At 42.1% G+C, this 20,648-nt stretch overlaps 1 protein-coding gene across 1 annotated transcript in view; it reads right to left on the reverse strand.

Annotated features, from left to right (window-relative positions):
- Positions 1-20,648, reverse strand: part of Baiap2l1 (BAR/IMD domain containing adaptor protein 2 like 1) — a 93,218-nt gene that overhangs the window by 11,904 nt on the left and 60,666 nt on the right. The window contains exons 4-9 of the mRNA XM_021648970.2: positions 6,608-6,669; positions 6,439-6,510; positions 5,790-5,927; positions 4,784-4,936; positions 2,251-2,418; positions 1,387-1,534 (exon numbers count right to left, since the gene is read on the reverse strand). Of these exons, the coding sequence (XP_021504645.1) occupies positions 1,387-1,534; positions 2,251-2,418; positions 4,784-4,936; positions 5,790-5,927; positions 6,439-6,510; positions 6,608-6,669 (741 nt within the window). The remainder of the gene's footprint in view (positions 1-1,386; positions 1,535-2,250; positions 2,419-4,783; positions 4,937-5,789; positions 5,928-6,438; positions 6,511-6,607; positions 6,670-20,648) is intronic.

Raw genomic sequence — 20,648 nt, forward strand, 5'->3', positions numbered from 1 at the left:
AGGGAATTGAGCCCAAAAAGAGTTCCAAGACTGGTCCAGATCACAACTGGCAAACAGCAGCTATAGCTATTGGGGACAGCTGGGACCACAGGCCCTACACTACCATGGTTTAAACACAAGCTGATATGTGCCATTCCAGGAAATGGGAAACTGGCATAGGGCTTTAAAATACCTGCTTTATTACTGCATCTTCATAACAATTACAGTACCAACTTTGCTATTCTTTAACATGTCTCTAATTACTTCAAGCACTAACTCCGAAATTTTCACTTGGGTTTTACCAGAAAGAACCAGAGTTATTTGAATGAATTATATACTTTACCTTTCTTCAAAAGCAAATAACTACAGGCTATTATTTTTCCCTATTATTATTATCTCAGTTGTCTTTATAGAAATCTCGTTGCAATCTCTCATCTGACCCTACAGCTGAATACTGTAATCTGTTGGTTCTTTCCAGAGCACAAAATATGAGATTTGTACTGATGGAGCTATCAGATATGGAACACTGTGTGAAGCTAATTCATTACATTCTATCCTGTTTATTTTTAAATACAACACCTCTCAGGCTGGAGGGATGGCTCAGTGGTTAAGAACAGGCACTATACTTGCAGAGGAGCTAAATTAGGTCACCAGCACCCATGGCAAGCAGTTCACAACTGCCTCCAACTCCAGCTCCAAGGGATCCTGTCCCTCTTCTGGCCTCACAAGTACTGTACTCACATACAAATACCCACACACAGGTACACAAAAAAACTCTTAAAAATACTTTTCAAGAACATATTTACTCTGTAGACATCTGCCAGGAGACAGATTAGTGTTAGAAACATGTCACTTATCAAATGTCTAAGGTTTAGATCTTATTTAGTCCATCTTCCTCACTACTCCCCCAACCTACTCCCAAATACTGGGAGTAGAACCTCGGGCTTCATACATGCTAGACAAGTGCTCTACCATGAAGCTACACTCTCCGCTCCAGTCTTCTTTCTTGAAGTTTAAGTTAGTCAAGGTCAGGGCTGTATATCCTCTATACCTTTGTTTCTGCCTTTCCCTTATAACACATTTATAAAAAAAAAAAAAATTTAGTTGACAAGTTATTTTTTAAAATGTAAAAAAGGGAGCTGGAGAGATGGCTCAGGGGTTAAGAATACTTCCTGTTTTGGTAAAGGACCTGAGTTTGGTTCTCAGCATCCATACTGAGTGGCTCACAATCACCTGTAACTCCATCTCCAGGGGATCTAATACCTTCTCATGGCCTCCAAGAGCACTAGAACATATGTAGCACATATTCATATACCACACACATAAATAAAAACAAACCTTTAAAAATTAAATAGAAAAAAATAACTTAATAAGTTTCCATAAAAGAAATCAAACTAAATCTTTTACCTGTTGAGTTGTTTATTTTTTCTGAACTCTGTGCAGCTGTTGTTGGGTTATTGAACATATCAATCAAAGGACTGGTATAGGCTTTGACTGAAGGAGCTGGGGGCATCTTTGGTGAGTATTTAGAAAGGGTGTCATAATCTTTCCCAATCTGGAGAAACAAATCTTTATTAGTCTAATATTAGGATAATACAGATTTCCAGAATTGCTTTTATCATATGGCAGAAACCCCACTAACTTAGTTGTGAATATTTCAAAAGTATTCCTTTATTTAGAGAAAGAGTCTCACTATGTAGTCCTGGCTAGCCTCAAACTCTTTGTGTAGACTAGTCTGTACTCAAATTCAGAGAGAGCTGCCTCTACTCTATGCTCTCTCCCAAGTGCTAGAATTACAATACTCTAGGTAGGCTCCCTCTTAAGTGCTACTTGATTATAGGAGTCTACATTCAAAACAATTTTTTGAAAGAATTTTGAGTGTATTAGGTTAATTGTTTAGCACAAAGCTTTGACGACAATCAATTTATGGCTAATCTTGTCCCGCAAATGTCTTCACCCAGATTCCCAAACCAGGCTTGCATTATTTGAAGCAATTCTCAGACATCTCATTTCTTTTCTTCTTCTTTTGGAAAAAGACCTTACTTTGCAGTTTAGGCTGGCCTCAAACTTATGACCCTCCTGCTGCAGTATAGTATAAAACATCTGCACAGCCAATTCCAGTTCTGAAGGAAGAGGGGAAAGGTGAGGAAACAGGGTCCAGGAATAGGAAAGGAGGGGTCACGGTGTTTGTCACCAAAGTCAGGCCTGGTCCTCTGAGTCAATCTGAACTAACTCATACTAGGAAACATTCAGAAGAGGACTGATTCCTACCATCTTGCTTCTCTCGATCATGGGTGATGGCTGTGGCGTCCCAGACACTGGGGTGGACATGGGCGTCTTTATCTCTTCTATCATGTTCATGATTTTCTCTGGTACTTTTGTGGCATCACAACAGGTTTCCTGCCACCTGGGCAGCTTGGAATTAAGTAATTCTGCAGACTATAAATCCAGAAGAAACAAAATTAAAGAAAGTTGCATTGTTTGAAAAGCTGATGAAAGCCACCTCAAGCAACATCTCTATTGGTATATTAATAATTTGCCACCAGGCGTGGGGGCTCAGAGTCTAATTCAGCAAGCAGCTTAAGCAACTATGAATATCTGTGTCTCGACTGCTGAGGAGGAAGGCTCAGGACCTAAGGCAACTTACCTGCTTCCTCAACTGAACAGAACTTCTAGCTAACACGGGACTATAAATGATTAAGAATCCTGCTGGGGCTGGGAGTAGCTCAGAGGCAGAGTACATGCTTAGTATGCATGGGATGTGTGTGTGTTCATGTACATCTAAAAAACAAAACAAAACAAAACAAAAATACAGCCATTCAAAAGCTAAAAAGGAAAAGCTGAGCAATCACTATGATTTTTTTTTTTTCATTTTCCAGATGTCCCCTGAAAGACAATCACCATCTCCCCACCATTCCTTCTAAAATCAACACCTCCACTGTAGTAAGAGGTGCAAGAGTTAAAGTGTTAGGCAAGCGAATCAGACTCTGTTCCAGGAAGTCTACCTGTGGGAAAGAGCCTATAGGTGGAGCGGTGGGGTGGGAGGGAGCAGGTGGGGGTGTGTATTGCTAAGGGATGCCCATGTCACATCCAACAAGCTTGGCACAGTAGTTGAGTGGCAGCACAGGAAGAGACACATTGCCAGAGCTGAGACACTGCAACTCTGGCGGCTGAAGCTGAGGGGCCACACCTGCTCCCATGAGCCTGGCTCTGCTCTTGCAGTGGGAGTCTCTGAGGCTCCATAAACTCCCTTTCCAGGGCAGCACTCTGGTTGGACAAGGGAGGAGGGCTAATTTGCATGCAACAACACTAAGTTTTCTTTTTCACACTCACACACTGCTGACCCTGAGGAGCTGGGGAGTGGCATACTGTGGACTGCTTGCCAGCACTGACTAAAGGAAAGACTAGGATGCTCTATGAGCAATAAGGGGAATCACAAAGCAGCTTTCAGAGAGCGAAGATGCTTCTGGTACAAAAAGAAGCAGGACTGGTTTATGCTGCTCTACTGAGTACTATTGGGACCCAAGGTTAAGTCTAAGAAGGACCTTGTCAGTTACTAGAGCGTTCTGAAACTAGCCCAGGTTACCTCCTGACATAGTGGGGCATTGCCACAGGATGGAAACTCAAGGTTGCTTCTATCCCTCTGAAGTTGTGACCTTGTCACTCTGCCACAGCAGGAGGTCCTCATCATGGAAGCATGCATGCTTCTAGCATTGCTCTAATTTCTGTAAATGCACTGTGGGCTCTACACTAGGGCACACTCAAAAGTGCTCCCTGGAGACAGCAAGTCTTTGTCTTCTTTCCTAAAATAACCATTTTGGGTCTTATGTATTTGAACTGGGAAGCTGCATATCCTTCAAGTGACAGCACTTGTACAGAATATGTGACGCACGCACACAAAAGTGCAGGGTCTTCTCCCCTTGAGAGCTGACTTGTGGTCTAGCTCTTGCAGAACCTCTCCTATTTTGGAACACTCTCTTAAGTCACACTTGCTTATGAACAACAGTGAATGTTTTATCTCAGTCATGCTAGCTTACATTGGGCCAAGAGAATTAAAAGAAAAAAAAAAAAAAAAAAGGAGGAAGGGAAATTTAACACGCCATGTAATTGTTCCTGGGCTCTGGCCTCACAGCTGCAGCTGCTAAAAGGAGGGAGCTAAGCCAGCCACTTGGTTGAGGGGATCATGAGTGAGCAGTGTAAACAAAAGCAAAAGGTAACAAAACTCAATGTCTAGATGGGTGTGAATGGGGAAAGGGGTGCCTATGGCCTTGGCTAGAGCTGCCAGTAATCCTATATAGACGCATCATTATATAGAACAATCCAGAGACTGGGGCTAGTAAAGACAGTGACACCCAGGATACATAGGAGTCTATAAAAAGGTGACTTTTTAGACTGTGTCTTTTTATTTTGTTTTTGAAACATAGCTAGACTGGCCTCAAACTCACTGTGTAGCTAGCTTAGGATGGCTTTGAACTTCCGATCCTCTGGCCTCACTTCCTAGGGATTTCTGGTGTGCACCACTATATCCAGTTTTTGCAGTGTGCTAGGGACCAAACTCAGTGCATGCTGGGCAAGCACTCTATCAACTGAGTTGCAACTGCAGCCCCAAGTGTGTTATTTTTTCATAAGGGATTTCAAATATGGATAAACTATTAAATCAATGATAAGTAAATATTTGATCATTCAATCCACCTGTATTTCTGTAAAGGTCCACTGCTCTGTACTGTGCTAAACTGTAAGGAGAGGACTTTTAAATACAAGATAAAGCTACCACCATGCTGTGTGCAATCTGCCGCCCACGCACCTGCAGGTGATAGTGGTGTATGTGATTGGTGAAGCTACAGTGCTTGTCCACCAGAAAGCAGAAGCGCCTTTTTTCCTCAAGCAGGGCTTCTTTGCAGCCATCTGCAATGAACTTCTGGATTTCACTTTGGCGAGAAGTAACAGTCTCCACATACTATGAAAACAAACGATAGAAGCATGACAGAAGGCATCTGATCGCTGCATGGCATGACACTAATCCCTGCCATCTTCGCACCCAGTTTAGTTTGGTTATGGGGTGAACACTAAATGCAGATAAACATCGGACAAAACACTTGTAACCCGGCCTGACCAGATAGCATGATCCTTAGGCCACTGACTCATATGAAGAGAAAGGTCCCCACTGTGCAGCTGTCATAAAACAATTCTGTACTCTAGTGATGGCTCTCTTCTACTGCAAAATACTTTGGAACTGGAAAGTTTCAGGTTTGGTCACAATTACAGGTGCCAATCACAGGACTTAAAGTAAGCCTCATTTTTCCCAAGGGCCAACTTGGTGGTGTACACCTTTAATAGTGGCATTTGAGAGGCAGAAACAGGCAGATCTCTGTGAGTTCTAAGCCAGTCTGGTTTACATAGAGTTTCAGGTTAGCTAGGCCACACAGTGAGAACCCACCTCAAAGAAACAAACAGGAGGGAGTCATGCTAACCACAAAGGTCCCCTTCTTTACCCTGAGGTTAAGGGTACCATGTGCTATTATCTCAACTCTGGAAAACCCTGCATTACCAAGTCAAGTTACACATGCTTTGTTTTTCTCTTCTTTGAGACAGGATCTCATGATGTAGCACAGGCTAGCCTCAAACTTAAGACCCTTACAATTCAGCCTTGAGGGAGCTGGGATTACTGGCATGTGTCACACAGTCAGCTTGGAATGCTTATATTTTACCTCAGCACAGAAGGTAGCGATATGGTACAGCTGACTGAGGTGAGCCTTCCCTTAAACTGTACATGCATAATTGACAAAGAAAAATATTGCTGAAAAGCTCACCTCAATTTCTTTGTGTTCATATTTGAGTGCATTTCGTCCTCCTTGACTTTTTCTTCTGATCTTCTTCAGCTCGGCCTGAGACTTCTCCAAAGAATCTAACTTGTTCCTGTGTTCTGCTTGGTATCTTTTAAGAGTAGCCTGTAAGTCAAATGTTTCACTGGGGCACTGTACAGGCCTCCATGTAAGTCACTCTTGCTCACACTTCCATTGTGTGGGGCTGACTGGCCTTGATACCCTCACACTCACGTCTCCATTCATGGGGCCTAACGGTGCCAGTCCATACTATTTTCACTCCTACACCTAAGATCCCTACCACTCAACTTGAATCCTTAGGAGTTGTTAGTTCTATTGTTTCTGTTTACTAGCAGCCCTCTAAAGATAAAAATGTCTTTCCTTTTTAATCCCCTCTTTTCTCAAAGGCTTTTAGACACTGGGTAGTCAGTCAAGTGCTTTGGTGAATACACAAATGATACTCAAGGGCTAGGGATGTAGCTCAGCGGTAGAGTGCTTGCCTAGCATATGTCAGGTCTCAGGGTTCCATCCTCAGCCTCACACACATGTGCACACATTTCTCATGGTGTGTGTGTGTGTAAAGTTCTCTTAGGTCGAGAGCTCAGGTGTTAGCCAGGGTGGAAAAAAGTGCACTCACATTCATATACTTTACATCAAGTTCTGTCTTCTTCTCCAGCTCATGGATAATTTCCTTATGGAATTTTTTGAACTGTTGACAAAATAAAAAAAATTAAATTCATATTGTATTTAAGTTTTAGGCAATATTACAAAAATATATTTTTAAGACATAACAATTGTCCACTTACATTTTCATCAAGAGTCTCATTGAGTTTCTTGTGGGTGCTGGAAATCTCTATGAGGACATGGCCTGTGAAGAAAACCAGACACTTAGGGGGAAGCCACTGGGTAGTTTTGCAAAGGCATAAATAGAAACATGATAGTGGAAGCAAGCGATACAAAGTTGCCCTCAGGGGCTTCAAATAGTAAACCCCAAGACCAGTGGAGAACGGGAGCAGTCCCCAAGGTGCAGAGGGACTTCTGTGAACTAACTTCCTCCTGGGTTAAGAGCACCTGCTGTGTTCTTGGATTCACTCTCGTCTTTCCATTTTACACATTCCTGCAGCCAAATCCTATCTATCTGATTTAACTTTTCCAAACAGACTTTGGTTTTGTTTATGTGTCTGTATGACTGTGTGCCACGAGGGTGTGCCTGTGAAGGCCGGAAGAGGGTGTCAGATCTGGAGCTGCAGGTGGTCATGAGCCACCTGATGACTGCTAAGACAAACTCATGTTCTCCACAAGGACAGCGCTGGTATTCACTCTTGCCCCCTGAGCCATTTCTTCAGCACTGTGATTTAACTTAGAAATTATCTTACAAAAGATTAACTCAGTCATCACAGTAACTAATTATAGAAACAGAGGGTTTATTTTTATCTAATCCCCAGAGTAATCTGGTTATCTGCTAATCATAGAGAAAAATCATCTTCTTTTCCTCATTTTGGTTCATGTATTTGTTGTGGAAAACAGCAGCACCCGGGGAAACTGCAGCAGGGACAGTGTTTTTTCTGCCTTGGATCTCCTGGGAAGATGCGGAGTCTCTGAAACAGAGACCATTCCAGGGCAAAGGCACCTCCTCCAGAGACCACCTGGTTTGCAGTGGTCTTACAGTTGGGGCACATGCTAAAGCCGTTCCTCTGATAAAGAACCTCTCTGCCAACCTACCCAATTCAGAAACCACACAGCTCTCAGGAATACAAGTAGGAAAATAGAAACTCATTTGGAATGACTGCCATTGCCATATGAAACCACCACAAAATGTACTGGTGGATTGCTTTATAGGTCAGGAGCTAGATCGAAAGGAATTTTAATGGCAAGCTGAACAGCTGTGGGTGAGAGAGGATGATACAAGAAGACCCTGGTGGAATAAGGGAAAAGAGAAAATGAGCATAGAGCCCATGGCTTCAGCTGTCACTAGTGTACAAGTGACTCAACCACACATTCAAAAGCATTTGCACACAACTGCTTCTCAGACTTGCCAGGCCAGCCCTGCGCCTCCCTCATCTCAGAAATCCAGTCTGCTCCCAGACTTGGGTGTTCCATGTGTAAGGGTGAGCTCACGGGCACTGTGCCTCCGAATCCCAGCTAACCCCAGCCAGCCGGTCCTGGTGGGAGACCTCTCAGCTATGTGTCATGCTCACGATGAAAAGTCATTCACTGTGCACCGGTGCCATCACGTGAACTGTCTCCAGGGAAGAATATGAACCTTACTCACCCTACTTTCTTGGGCCACACCTGTGCTTGTCCTACCCTGAGGAGAAGACTCACTGGACAAAGTGTGAAGCCATAGACACATGCTCCCCAAGTCCATGCATCACAAGTGGGAAGACTCTCCTTGGTCCACACAGATCCAGCTGGCTAGGTCTTTTAGGACAGCCTCCTTTACCCCATTCCTGGCTGGCCTGTGCTCTTATTTCTCTGGAGTATGTTCTCTGCTGGGTCAGCTTGACATAGTGCCAGAAGTCTTTCTAAAAGCAAAGAACAGGCAGCCTCCCTGCTCTACCCACAGTGTCCCAGGTAACAGACTCATGAGCTACAAGCTGAAGGCCGCCATAGACAAGTGCTGTCTAAGCTCTGGGTATGGTGGACAGAGAACCGCCTATAGAAACATAACCTGGGGAAGCCACAGCTCGTCAGGGTCCGGGGATACACATTATTCCTTAAGCTCTGGGACTCGAAGAGGTTTCAGGCAGACAGTGTGCTAGATAAAAGAAAGTTGTGGCAGAATAATCCTTAGCATTCAGTTTTTTTTTTTTTTAAACCCATCATGTACATCAGCTTCCCACCCTGATGATGTCATCTAAAATTTCCAAAAGTCCACAACAAGAACAAGAACAAGAACAACAAAACTAGATTTTTTTTATTTTTATTTTTTTTTTTTACAAGAGAAGCCTGCAATCTGACCAAGAATATAAATTACTATGTCATTTCAGGTACTGAGACATTCAGAGTTACTTTTACATGTATTTTGGACCATAAATAATTCCTTGTTGGAGATTACAAAAACAAATAAATACACTTCAATTATTTGAAAGCTAAGTACTCAGTTCTTGGCAATTTAAATCTTTTTTGGGAAAAAAGATCTAAAAATATTTTGGCTGAAACCATCAGAAGAATTCTGCTGGAAAGCAAAGTGGTCACATTTCTTTCTAACATGACCCTTCTTGAACTGTGCTTCCGCAGCTCCACTCAAATGTGGGCCTCAGAGCAATGTGCTCGCTGTGTGCTAGGCACAGCTCTGAACTCAGTACTCTGTCTTGCTGGCCCCGCCCACCTCAAGTGGGCTCCCACTGTCCATTCTCCCGTGTGGTTTCTGCCACTGCAGACAGGTCCAATGAAGTGGGCCATTCACGGTGGCAGGACGGGAACCCCTGACCTTGTTATTCTTGTCTCTTATGGTTTGTGGCATTCCAAAGCTGGCCTCCCAGTGGTAACCCCTGAGTCCTTGGCTCTAAAGGGCTGGCTGAAGCACACCGTAGCTGTGACTGTGCAGCTGCCAAAGCATACCTTGAAACAGGAGACACAACTGCCTTTAGGTTCAATCCACAGAAGTTTACTCTTAAAGTGAGCCAGTCCACAGATGTTTACTCTCCAACTGAGCAAGTACTACTTCAGGTTTGAAAACATTCTGTTTCTGTGTTTTACTCTTCATCCTCTAACCTACTTTCTTATGACTTATATTTGCGAAGGAGAAAGACACAGAGAACATTTGAGGGAGGAGCTCGAAAGCACAACCCAGATTCAAGCAGAGCAGAGCGGAGTGCATGCCCCGACAGGAAGCTGTGAGCTGCATGTCCCACCAATCCTTTCCTTTCTCCTTTCAGGTTTGGAGCCAACACCTCAGGAGAAATTCATGTCATTACAGCCATGTGACTTAATCTGAATAAATTAGATTCTTAAAGGGGCAATAATAAGGAATTTATTATTAAAATTAAGAAATTTTAATTTGCAGTGCCGGAGATGGAACTGAGGTACTCACCCATGCTGAGCAAGAGCTGTACCACTGAGCCACAGCCCTGGCTCAAAGGAATTTAGGTAAAACATTTACACATTTCTAATTCATGAACTCAACTAAAAGACAATGCTGACAGCAATAGAGGCAAATAGCAGTATTACTCTAGGCTTTAGGAATGTATCCAGCATTTTGAACATGGCTCCGCATGTGGCCAGTAGGCAATGTAGCCTTAAAATGTTAAATAACAAAATTTAAAGAATGTTACTGCTATGAGATGTTTTTTGTTTGAAATACTTCTGCTGATTTTTTTTTTCCTGAGTTGGTGCTGCAGATGGAACCCATAGCCTGGTGTGTTAGGCAAGTACTGTTCTACTAAGCTACATCCCAGCTCCCACCAGGGAGTTAGTTATTATTTCTTTGACACAGGGTCTTGTTATATAGCCTGTCCTCAAATTTACAATCCTCCTACCTCTGCCTTCCAAATGCTGGGATTACAGGCACACATAACCACACCCAGCTGGTCTATTAATATATTTCAGTGAGATAAGTCTTTACCAATTCACAGTAAGAATGTGGAGGAGCCAGATGGAGCCTGCCAAGGACAGAGGCAGCAAAGAAACACATGCTGAATTCAGGCAGACCATAAAAACAAAAAACAAAAACAAAAAAAAACAACCAAGCCCAACTCTTTCCATTTATATCTGGTCACAGATAATTACAACACATTTGTTATTTCCAGAGACAGCAGAGTAATGGCTGAGTCACATGCCACTTCCTACATGTTACTACAAGTGGAATCAGACCATAAAATGACAGTGTAGAAACCAACCTACTATTGGCTTGATGTCATACTGTGTGGACTGAAGTGAGAATGACCAAAAATGTCACTGGGAAAATGGATAGTTCTTTCTGACTTTTCTTTTCTTTCTTTTCTTTTTTATTTTCTAAGCCAGGGTTTCTCTGTGCAGCTCTGGCTGTCCTGGAACCTGCTCTGTAGACCAGCCTGGCCTTGAGGTCAGAGATCTACCTGCCTCTGCCTCCACAGTGTTGGGATTAAAGACATATGCCACCACTTCCCAGATGGTTTTTCTGACATCTTTACAGAGAGCAAATATGAGGAGGAAAAAACAATGGGAGCTAAAAAGAGGGCTTAGAAGGTAAAGGTGTGTGCTGCCAAGACTGAAAACTGAATTCAATCCCTGGGATCCAGCTGGTGGAAGAAGAAACTCCTATAAGTTTTCCTCTGACCTTCACATACAAAATAAATAAAATGCAATAAAATTTTATCAGTACAACACCCAACAGCCGTAAACTACACCCCATACCCTGTGCTCCATTTCCTACCTTACAACTCTGCCTGCTTTTCTGGAGGCTTGCCCGATCCAGAGACACCGGGGTAAACCCCTTGCCCACCAACGCCTCTGAAAGCATCTCCAGCAGCTATAAATTGCACCCCATACCATGTGCCCCATTTCCTGCCTCACAATTCTGCCTGTACTCCTGGAGGCCTGCCAGATCAAGGGACACCAGGTAAGCCCCTTCCCCCTCCACACCCCTACCTACCTACTCCCCTGAAAGCACCCCCAACAGTGGTAAACTGCACCCCACACCCTGTGCTCCATTTCCTGGCCCACAACTCTGCCTGCACTCCTGGAGGCCTGCAGTCACCATGGACACACAGATAAGACTTTATCCCAAGCTCTTGCCTGCCATATTTCCCTAAAACACACCCATCAGCCTTAAATCACACCCCATTCCTTGGACTCCATTTTCTAGCTCACAACCTGGCCTGCTTTCCTGAAGGCCTACCAGCACCAGGTGTCCTATGCTGCTACTAGGGATCCCACAGGCAAGGGTAGCACCCAAAACCTAAGAGATCACGCAGGCCACAAACCCCCAGGGGAGACTCCCTATAGGACCTCAAGACTAGCTAGTTACCAGAACTCCAGACCACTTCGGCCAGCAGACAGAGAGGAAACAGAAACTAATGGAAAAACACCCATCCAACAAAGATAAACTCAGAAATCAGCATCGAAACTTACAATTGCAAAACCCAGATGGCCAGTGTAAAAACATGATCAACAACAGACAGGGCAATATGAAACCACCAGAGCCCAGTTATCTCACTACAGCAAGCCCTGGATATCCTAGCACAGCTGGAGCACAATCTTATGAAGACGATAGGGGCCTTTAAAGAGCAAATGAATAAATCTCTTAAAGAAATACAATCAAACAGGTGAAGGAAAGGAATAAAACTGTTCAAGACCTGAAAATAGAAAAAAGAAAACACAAGCAGAGGGGATCCTGGAGATGGAAAACCTAGGTAAGAGAACAGGAAGTACAGGTGCCTTAAGTATCACCAACAGACTACAAGAAATGGAAGAGATAATCTCAGTTGCAGAATACATGAGAGAAGAAATCAATACATGGTCAAAGAAAATGTTAAACCAAAAAAGTTCCTAACACAAAACATCCAGGAAATCTGGGATACTATGAAAAGACCAAACCTAAGAATAATAGGAATAGATGAAGAAGACTCCCAGCTCAAAGGTCCAGAAAACAGTTTCAACAGAATTGTAAAAGAAGATTTCTCTAACCTAAAGAAAAAGATGCCTATAAACATATAAGAAGCTTATCTGTATATAACCAAACATTCAAGTATATGACCACTGGATCAAGGTAAAAATAAGAAAGAAATTAAAGATTTTCTAGAGTTCAATGAAAATGAAGGTACAACATACCCAAACTTATGGGACACAATGAAAGCAGTATTAAAAGGAAAGTTCATAGCACCAAGTGCCTTCATAAAGAACTTGGGAGATTCCATACTAGCAACTTAACAACACACCTGAAAGCTCTAGAACAAAAAGAAGCAAACACACCCAAGAGGAGCAGACAGCACAGCAGAAAACAATCAAAGTCAGGGCTGAAATTAATAAATTAGAAAATAATACAAAGAATCAACAAGCCAGAAATGGTGGCTTTAATCCTTTATTCCCACCAGAGGAACACAGATTGCTGTGGGTTTGAGGCCAGCCTGGTCTAGAGAGTGAGGTCCAGGACAGCCAACGCTACACAGAGAAACCCTGTCTCAGAAAAACAAAACAAAACAAAACAAAACAACAAGAAGAATCAACAAAACCAAGAATTGGTTATTTGAGGAAATCAATAAGACAAACTCTTAGCCAAACTAACTAAAAGGCAGAGAGAGAATATCCAAATTAAAAAATCAGAAATGAAATGGGGACATAACAACAGACACTGACAAAATCCAAAGAATCATTGTTTTACTTCATAAACTTGTATTCCACAAAATTGTAGAATCTAAATGAAATGGATGATTTTCTTGATAGATGCCACTTACTAAAGTTAAATCAAGATCAGGTAAGCAATTTAAATAGTCTTATAACCCCTAAGAAAATATAATCAGTCATTAAAAATCCCCCCCCAAAAAAAGTCAACCTGGGCCAGATGATTTTAGTGCAGAATTCTACCAGACTTTCAAAGAAGAGCTAATACCGGCATTTCTCAAATTCCAAAAAAATAGCAACAGAAGGAACACTGCCAAATTCATTTTATGAGGACAGAGTCACCCTGATACCTAAACCACACAAAGGCTTAACCGAGAAAGAACATTTCAGACCAATCTCCTTTATGAACATTGATGCAAATCAAACAAACAATAACAACAACTCAATAAACCAAATTCAAGAACCAAATCTAAGAACGCATCAAAAACAGCATCCACCATCATCAAGTAGGCTTCATCTCAGAGGTTCAGGGATGGTTCAACATAGGAAAATCTATCAATGTAATTCACCATATAAACAAACTGAAAGAAAAAACCCCACATGTCATTAGATGCTAAGAAAACCTTTGACAAAATCCAACATCCCTTTATGATGAAAGTCTTGGAGAGATCAAGGATACAAGACACATACCTAAACACAGTAAAGGCAATATAGAACAAGTCAATAGCCAACATCAACTCAAATGGAGAGAAACTTAAAGCAATTCAACTATAATCAGAGATGAGAACAGATATGGAGAGAAGCCCACTCTCTCCATATCTATTCAATATAGCACTTGAATTTCAAGCAAGGGTAGTAAGACAACTGAAGGAGAATAAGGCAATGCAGAGTGGAAAGGATGAAATAATGATATGTTACTATACATAAGTGACCCCAAATATTCTACCAGGGAAATGCTACAGCTGATAAATACCTTCAGCAAAGTGGCTGGATACAAAATTAACTAAATTAAAAAAAAAAAATCGGGGCTGGAGAGATGGCTCAGTGGTTAAGAGCACTGTCTGCTCTTCCAAATGAACCCGGGTTCAATTCCCAGCACCCACATGGCAGCTCACAACTGTCTGTACCACCAATTCCAAGGAATCTGATACCTTCACACATAAAATAAAATAAATTAAAAAAAAATCAGTAGCCCTCCTGTATACAAATGACAAACGGGTTGAGAAAGAAATTAGGAAAATAATACACTTCATAATAGCCACAAATAATATAAAATATCTTGGGGTAACTGTAATTAAGCAAGTAAAAGACTTGTATGACAAGAACTTCAAGATTTTGAAGAAAGAACTCGAAGAAGATACCAGAAGATGGAGAGATCTCCCATGCGCACAGAATGGTAGGATTAACATAGTAAAAATGGGCACCTTACCAAAAGCAACCTACGGATTCAACTCAGTTCTCATCAAAATTCCAACACATTATTTATAGACTTTGAAAGAGCAATTCTGAACTTCATATGGAAAAAAAAAAAAAAAAAAAACAATATAGTTAAAACAATCCTGTACAAGAAAAGAACTTCTGGAGGTATCACTATCCCTAATTTCAAACTGTACTATAGAGCAGTAGTAATAAAAACTGCATGGTATCAGCATAAAAATAGGCAGGTTGATCAATGGACTTGAATTGAAGAAGTAAACATAACTGTAGACACTTAATTTTTGACAAGGAAGCCAGAACCATACAATGGAAAAAGAAAGCATCTTTAACACATGGTGCTGGTCTAACTGGATGTCTGCATGTAGAAGAATGCAAATAGATCCAGATCTATCACCCTGCAAAAAACTCAAATCCAAGCGGTTCAAAGACCTCAACATAAAACAAGATACACTAAATCTAACAGGAGAGAAAGTGGGTAATACCCTTGAATGCATTGGCACAGGAGACAACTTCCTGAAAAGAACATGAACAGCTCAGGCACTAAGATCAACAATTAATAAATTGGACCTCCTGAAAAGCTTCTGTAAGGTGAAGGACACTGTTAGAAGGACAAAAGGGCAGCCTAGAGAATCAAAAACGATCTCTACCAACCCTGCATCTGACAGAGGGCTGATATCCAAAATATATAAAGAACTTAAGAAACTAGACATCAACAAACCAAATAACTCAATTAAAAAATGGGGTACAGATCTAAATAGGGACTTTTCAACAGAGGAATTTCTAATGGCCGAGAAATACTTAAAGAAATGTTCAAAATCCATAGTCATTGGGGAAATACAAATCAAAATGACTCTGAGAGTCTATCTTACACCCATCAGAACAGCTAAGATAAAGACTCCAGGGACAGCACACGCTGGCAAGAAATGTGGAGCAAGGAGGTTTCCCACTGCTGGTGGGAGTGCAAACTTGTAAAATTACAGTGGAAATCAATTTGGTGCTTACTCAGAAAATTGGAAATAGCACTACCTAAACATCTAGCTATACCACTCCTGGGCATATACCCAAAAGATGACCCACTATACCACAAGGACACTTGCTCAACTATGTTCACAGCAGATTTATTTACAACAGCCAGAAACTGGAAACAACCTAGATGTCCCTAAACTTTGAAGAATGGATAAAGAAAATGTGGTACATTTACACAATGGAATATTACTTAGCTAATAAAAACAATGACATCATGAAATTTTCATGCAAATGGATGGAACTAGAAAAGATCAACCTGAGCAAGGTAACCCTGACCCAGATAGATAAACATGGTATGCACTCACTTATAAAAGGATAGTAGCTATGAAGTACAGGATAACCATGCTACAATCCACAGACCCAAAGAAGCTAAGTAACAAGGAAGGACCAAGGGAGAATGCTTGAATATCACTCAGAAGGAGAAACAGAATAGATATTGGGGGTGGATGGATGGAGGGAACTGGATGGGAGATGGGGTAGGGAGGTGAGCAAGAGGAATCAAGTAGGGGGAGAATGGAGGGAGAGAACTGGAATGAGGTATCCCTGGGATGAGCTGGAAACACAGGACAATGGAAAAACTCCCAGGAGTCTACGAGGGTGACTCTGGTTAAGACTCCTAGCAATGGGGGATATGGAAATGGCCATCTCCTGTAAAAGACTTCCAATGGAGGGACTGGAACCAACCCAACCTGAAAACTTTAGAGCCACAATTTCTCCTGCCAAAGAGACATGCAGGGGTAAAGATAGAGCAGAACTTGGGGGAATGGCCAACCAGTGACTAGCCCAGCTTGAGACCTGTACCATGAGAGAGAGCCCACTCTTGACATTATTAATGATATTCTTCCATACTTTCAGACAGGTGCCTAGCGTAATTGTCATCTGAGAGGCTTCATCCAGCAACTGATGAAAACAGATGCACGCGCGCACGCACGCACACACACACACACGCACACAAATTAGGCAGAACTTGGGAAATTCAATGGAAAAGGGGGAAGAAGGATTGAAAAAGGCAGAGAGGTCAAGGACATGACAAGAAAATATACAGAACCAGTTGACCTGGGCTCACAGAGACTGAACCACCAAACGTAGAGCATACTTGAGCTGGACCTCAGCCACCTGTACATATGTAACAATGATGCAGGCTGGTCTTCATGTGGAACTCCTAACAGCAGAGCAGGAGCTGTATCTGACTCTGTTGCCTTCCTTGGGATCCTGTCCCCTCACTGGGCTGGCTAGCCTAGCCACAATGGGGGATGTGCCTAGGCCTACTACAACTTGATATGCAAGGCGGTTGATATCCATGGGGGGCCTCCTTTTTTCTGAGCCTTTTTTAAGGTGAAAGGGAGGACAAGAGAATGGTGAGGAGGGATGAGGGGAGGAATGGACTGGGAGAAGAGGAGGGAGGGGTAACTGATCAGTATGTAAAATAAATTAATAAAAAAGCCCAAAAAAATCAGTACAATGGAAGTAAAAGCAAGCACACAGATGTTATGGTAAACAAACAGGTGTGTATGCTGAAGAGATCCAAGTCACCACCACAAACACTTGAGCACACTCGAGATGCTCTACTGCCTCTAAAAAGGGCTCTTAGTCCCTGGAGGCAGGCAAGTGGCTTTCTTTTGATCAGTACTGACATAAATAGCAACATGTAGCCATGAGTGGTCAAGCCTTCAATCCCGGTATGGGGAGGCAGAAGCATGTGGATCTCTGAATACAAGGTCACTCTGGTCTACAAATCTGGTTCCAGGACAGCCAGAGCTACAACTATCCAACCAAGCTTACAACAACAAAATATCTCCCAAAACAGCAACATGTATGTAAAATAGAGCTTAGGTGGGTATAATTCTTGACTTAACCAACTGCTACAGTTCTAATTAATGTCTTGCAATCATCATATAATTATTCTTCTAGTGTTCCCCAAAATAAACAAATAAATGATAAGGAGGTATATGTTGCAAAAAGTCAGCTTGGGTCAAACATGGGCTATTCTAATCTGAGCATCAAAACAGTGAAGGATGGTAATAAACTATAGATCATTAAAAAAATATCCAGAGAGTCCATGGCAACTGATAATGGGGGGGGGCAGGGGGGGACAACGAACACTTCTGCCAACAGTAAAATGCCAAGTACCAACTAGTGAGGAGAGGACTTGGGGACTTGTCATTTGCTACCATCATAATAAAGACTGGTTAGAGTAAAAACTATTAACAGATATAAAGTTAGGAAGAGTAAGATTCTGCATAGCCTAGAAGTTTTCCTCTAAGATTTTTTTGTTAACAGAAATATTTTTAAAATTCTAATAATGAACTAGAAATCAGACAGGATCTTTATACCACAAATGAGAGGAAAGTCACCAGTGTGCTCACATTTGATACTCCCCAGATACAAAATGGCCTGGATAGTATTCTAGAAAGAACAAAGATCTGGCACCCGGAAGATCTCAAGATCCTGATGGAGTCTCAACTTCCATTTAGCATTTATACCAGGCTTTCAGTACCATACTCTTAACTGAATGAAACTTATTTACCTATTTAGATCTAAACATTACATTCATTTTCTCGGTGTGTGTGTGTATGTGTGTGCACATGTGAAGGTCATAAGACAACTTTGCTGGAGTGTGTTCTCTCCTTTTACTATGTAGGTTTGGGAGATAGAACTTAGGTCTTTACCCACTAAGCCATCTTGCCAGCCCCTCATTTACAATTTAGTTTTGGAGGAAGGGGAAAAGAAAGAGTTTAGGAAGGGGAGGAAGATAATGATGAAGAAGATTATTTCATTCTAGTCCTGGGGAATCCAGTGCTGGCTGCTGGAGATAATGGAGAGATAAAGAGGGGTGCTGGTGGGTGAACTGACATCTATCTATGTTGTACTTAAAGTAAGATTTCTACAATCTTCTTCTTAGAAAGTGATCAGAATAGCCAAGGCCTGAAGGTGAATAATCCTCTGAGTCAAATAGAAGTTGCAGCCACAGACTGGAGAGATGGCTCCAGGGGTTAATAGCCTGTACTGCTCTTGCGGAGGACACGAATTCGGCTCCTACCACCCATGACTGGCAAGTCCATAATCCCCTGTAACTCCAGCTCCATGGGAATCTGATGCCTCTGACCTCTGTGGGTACCTATGCTCACATGTTCACACACCCCAAACACATACACATAAAGATAATAATTTTAAATTCCTTTTAAAGGCTGTACTCATAATGGGGAGTGCTGGCTCATGCCCAGAATTCCAAAGGCTAAAACAGGAGGATTTTTTTAGTTTGGTGCAAATCTGGGCTACAGAATAGGATTGTCTCTCAAAAAACTGAAAAGAAAATATAACTATAAACCTAAACTTTTCTTCTTCTTGGAGGTGCCTCTTTTAGACATAGTACAAACAAAACTTAATTTTTGATAGCTGAATGTTGGCGGTCCATGCCTTTAATTCTAGCGCTTGGAAGGCAGGGGCAGGCAGACCTCTGTAAGTTTAAGGCCAGCCTGGGCTACATAGTGAGTTCCAGGACAGCCAGGGATATGTAGACAGACCCTGCCTCAAAAACAATAATTCTCCAAACAAACAAGCAAACCCAAAACAGAACAAAAGCAACTTGAGTTTTTGGAAGTCTAGAATAAAATGCTTGGCACATTAGCCTGTCAGAAGCTACTTCTAATCTCAGTAACGGAGCCCAAAATCGTTGGGAAGGAGGTGGAGGCTGGAGAAGAGCAGGTACTGTGACTATCGTTCCCCACAGAGAGCTCAAAGCGGGAAGCACAGGCCTGGTCAATGCATCTGCAGAAACATGTGATAGTGTCAGCCAGGATTCTCAGCATCCATGCACATCTAGAATGCTGCTTAGTATAATTAAGGGGCCCCCCATACTTCCTAGAATTTACCTTTAAGAGTAATGGGTGTTCTCTATAAAGATAGAAAAAATTCTCCTCAGACTTCTGGCAAGAGAGATAGGCAGTCATTGTAAAATAAGCCCAGAGCCCTGTTATGGGCTCTGTCAGAGAGACTGGCCTCCAAGGGCTAGCTGCAGCAATGAAGCCTTATCTCTCCTGGGAATGGCAATTAGTTACCTCAGGCCCCCTCAAGCTTTCTCAAAAAAAGGCAAAGAAAGGCTAAGAAGCTTTCCCAAAGGTCAGATTCCAGGTATTCAGGGTTGTCTGAAACTTCCACAAAACAACTCAAGATTCCCACTGAAGATAAAGGACTGAAGCTTTCCTTTCCCAAGACTTTATCACACCAGTCATCAACAGGGCCTCAGGAAAGGACCTGGGTTACAAGGACAGAGCTCCACTGAGAGGAATGACAAAGAGGGGAAGAAAGCTAAAGCTTCTGACACAGTTATAGCTATACCCAACATCAAATATATCCCAACTCCTAGCCAGATTAAAACAAAACAAAAACATTACACCAAAGGCCTATCTTCCTCTGTTCCTATTACCTGGTATATTATATTCAATTTTCATTAACAAAATTAGACACATTAAGGAAAAACAATCTGGAGAGATCAGACCCTGACTTGGATATGGTGGAGATTTTGAAACTTCAAGACTGATAACTTAGCTGGATGTAATAATGCATACCAATAATTCTAATATTCAGGGTCAGACAGGTGGGCTGCCAGTTTGAAGACAGCATGAGCAACACAGTAAGTTCTAGGCCAACTGGGACTACACAGCATGAATCTCACATAGCCCAAAACAAAACGAAACAGAACTTGAAACAGCTGGGCAGTTGTGGCACCCTCAGGAGGCGGAGACAAGTGGACCTCTGTGTGTTCAAGGCTAGCTTGGTCTACAGACTGAGTTCCAGAACAGCCAGGGATACAGAGAAGCCCTGTTTCAATCCAAACCAAACCAAACCAAACCAAACCAAACCAAACCAAACCAAACCAAACCAAACCAAACCAAACCAAAAAGAAACTAAATACCCAAACAAAAACAAACAAACAAACAAAAGCAACTATTGGTTAAAATGCCAAGGATCCTACTGGGAAACTGAGAGACATGTAAGAACAGGTGAGCAGAGACTGAAATGCAAACGAATAATCAAAGCAATGATGGAAACAGATGTAGAATGCCTCTGATGCTCTGGCTTTTCAAGAGACTGGAGTTAGCTGAGGAAAGAACCAATGAG

Source organism: Meriones unguiculatus, chromosome 15 (assembly GCF_030254825.1).
Source record: "Meriones unguiculatus strain TT.TT164.6M chromosome 15, Bangor_MerUng_6.1, whole genome shotgun sequence".
Classification (NCBI taxonomy): Eukaryota; Metazoa; Chordata; class Mammalia; order Rodentia; family Muridae; genus Meriones; species Meriones unguiculatus.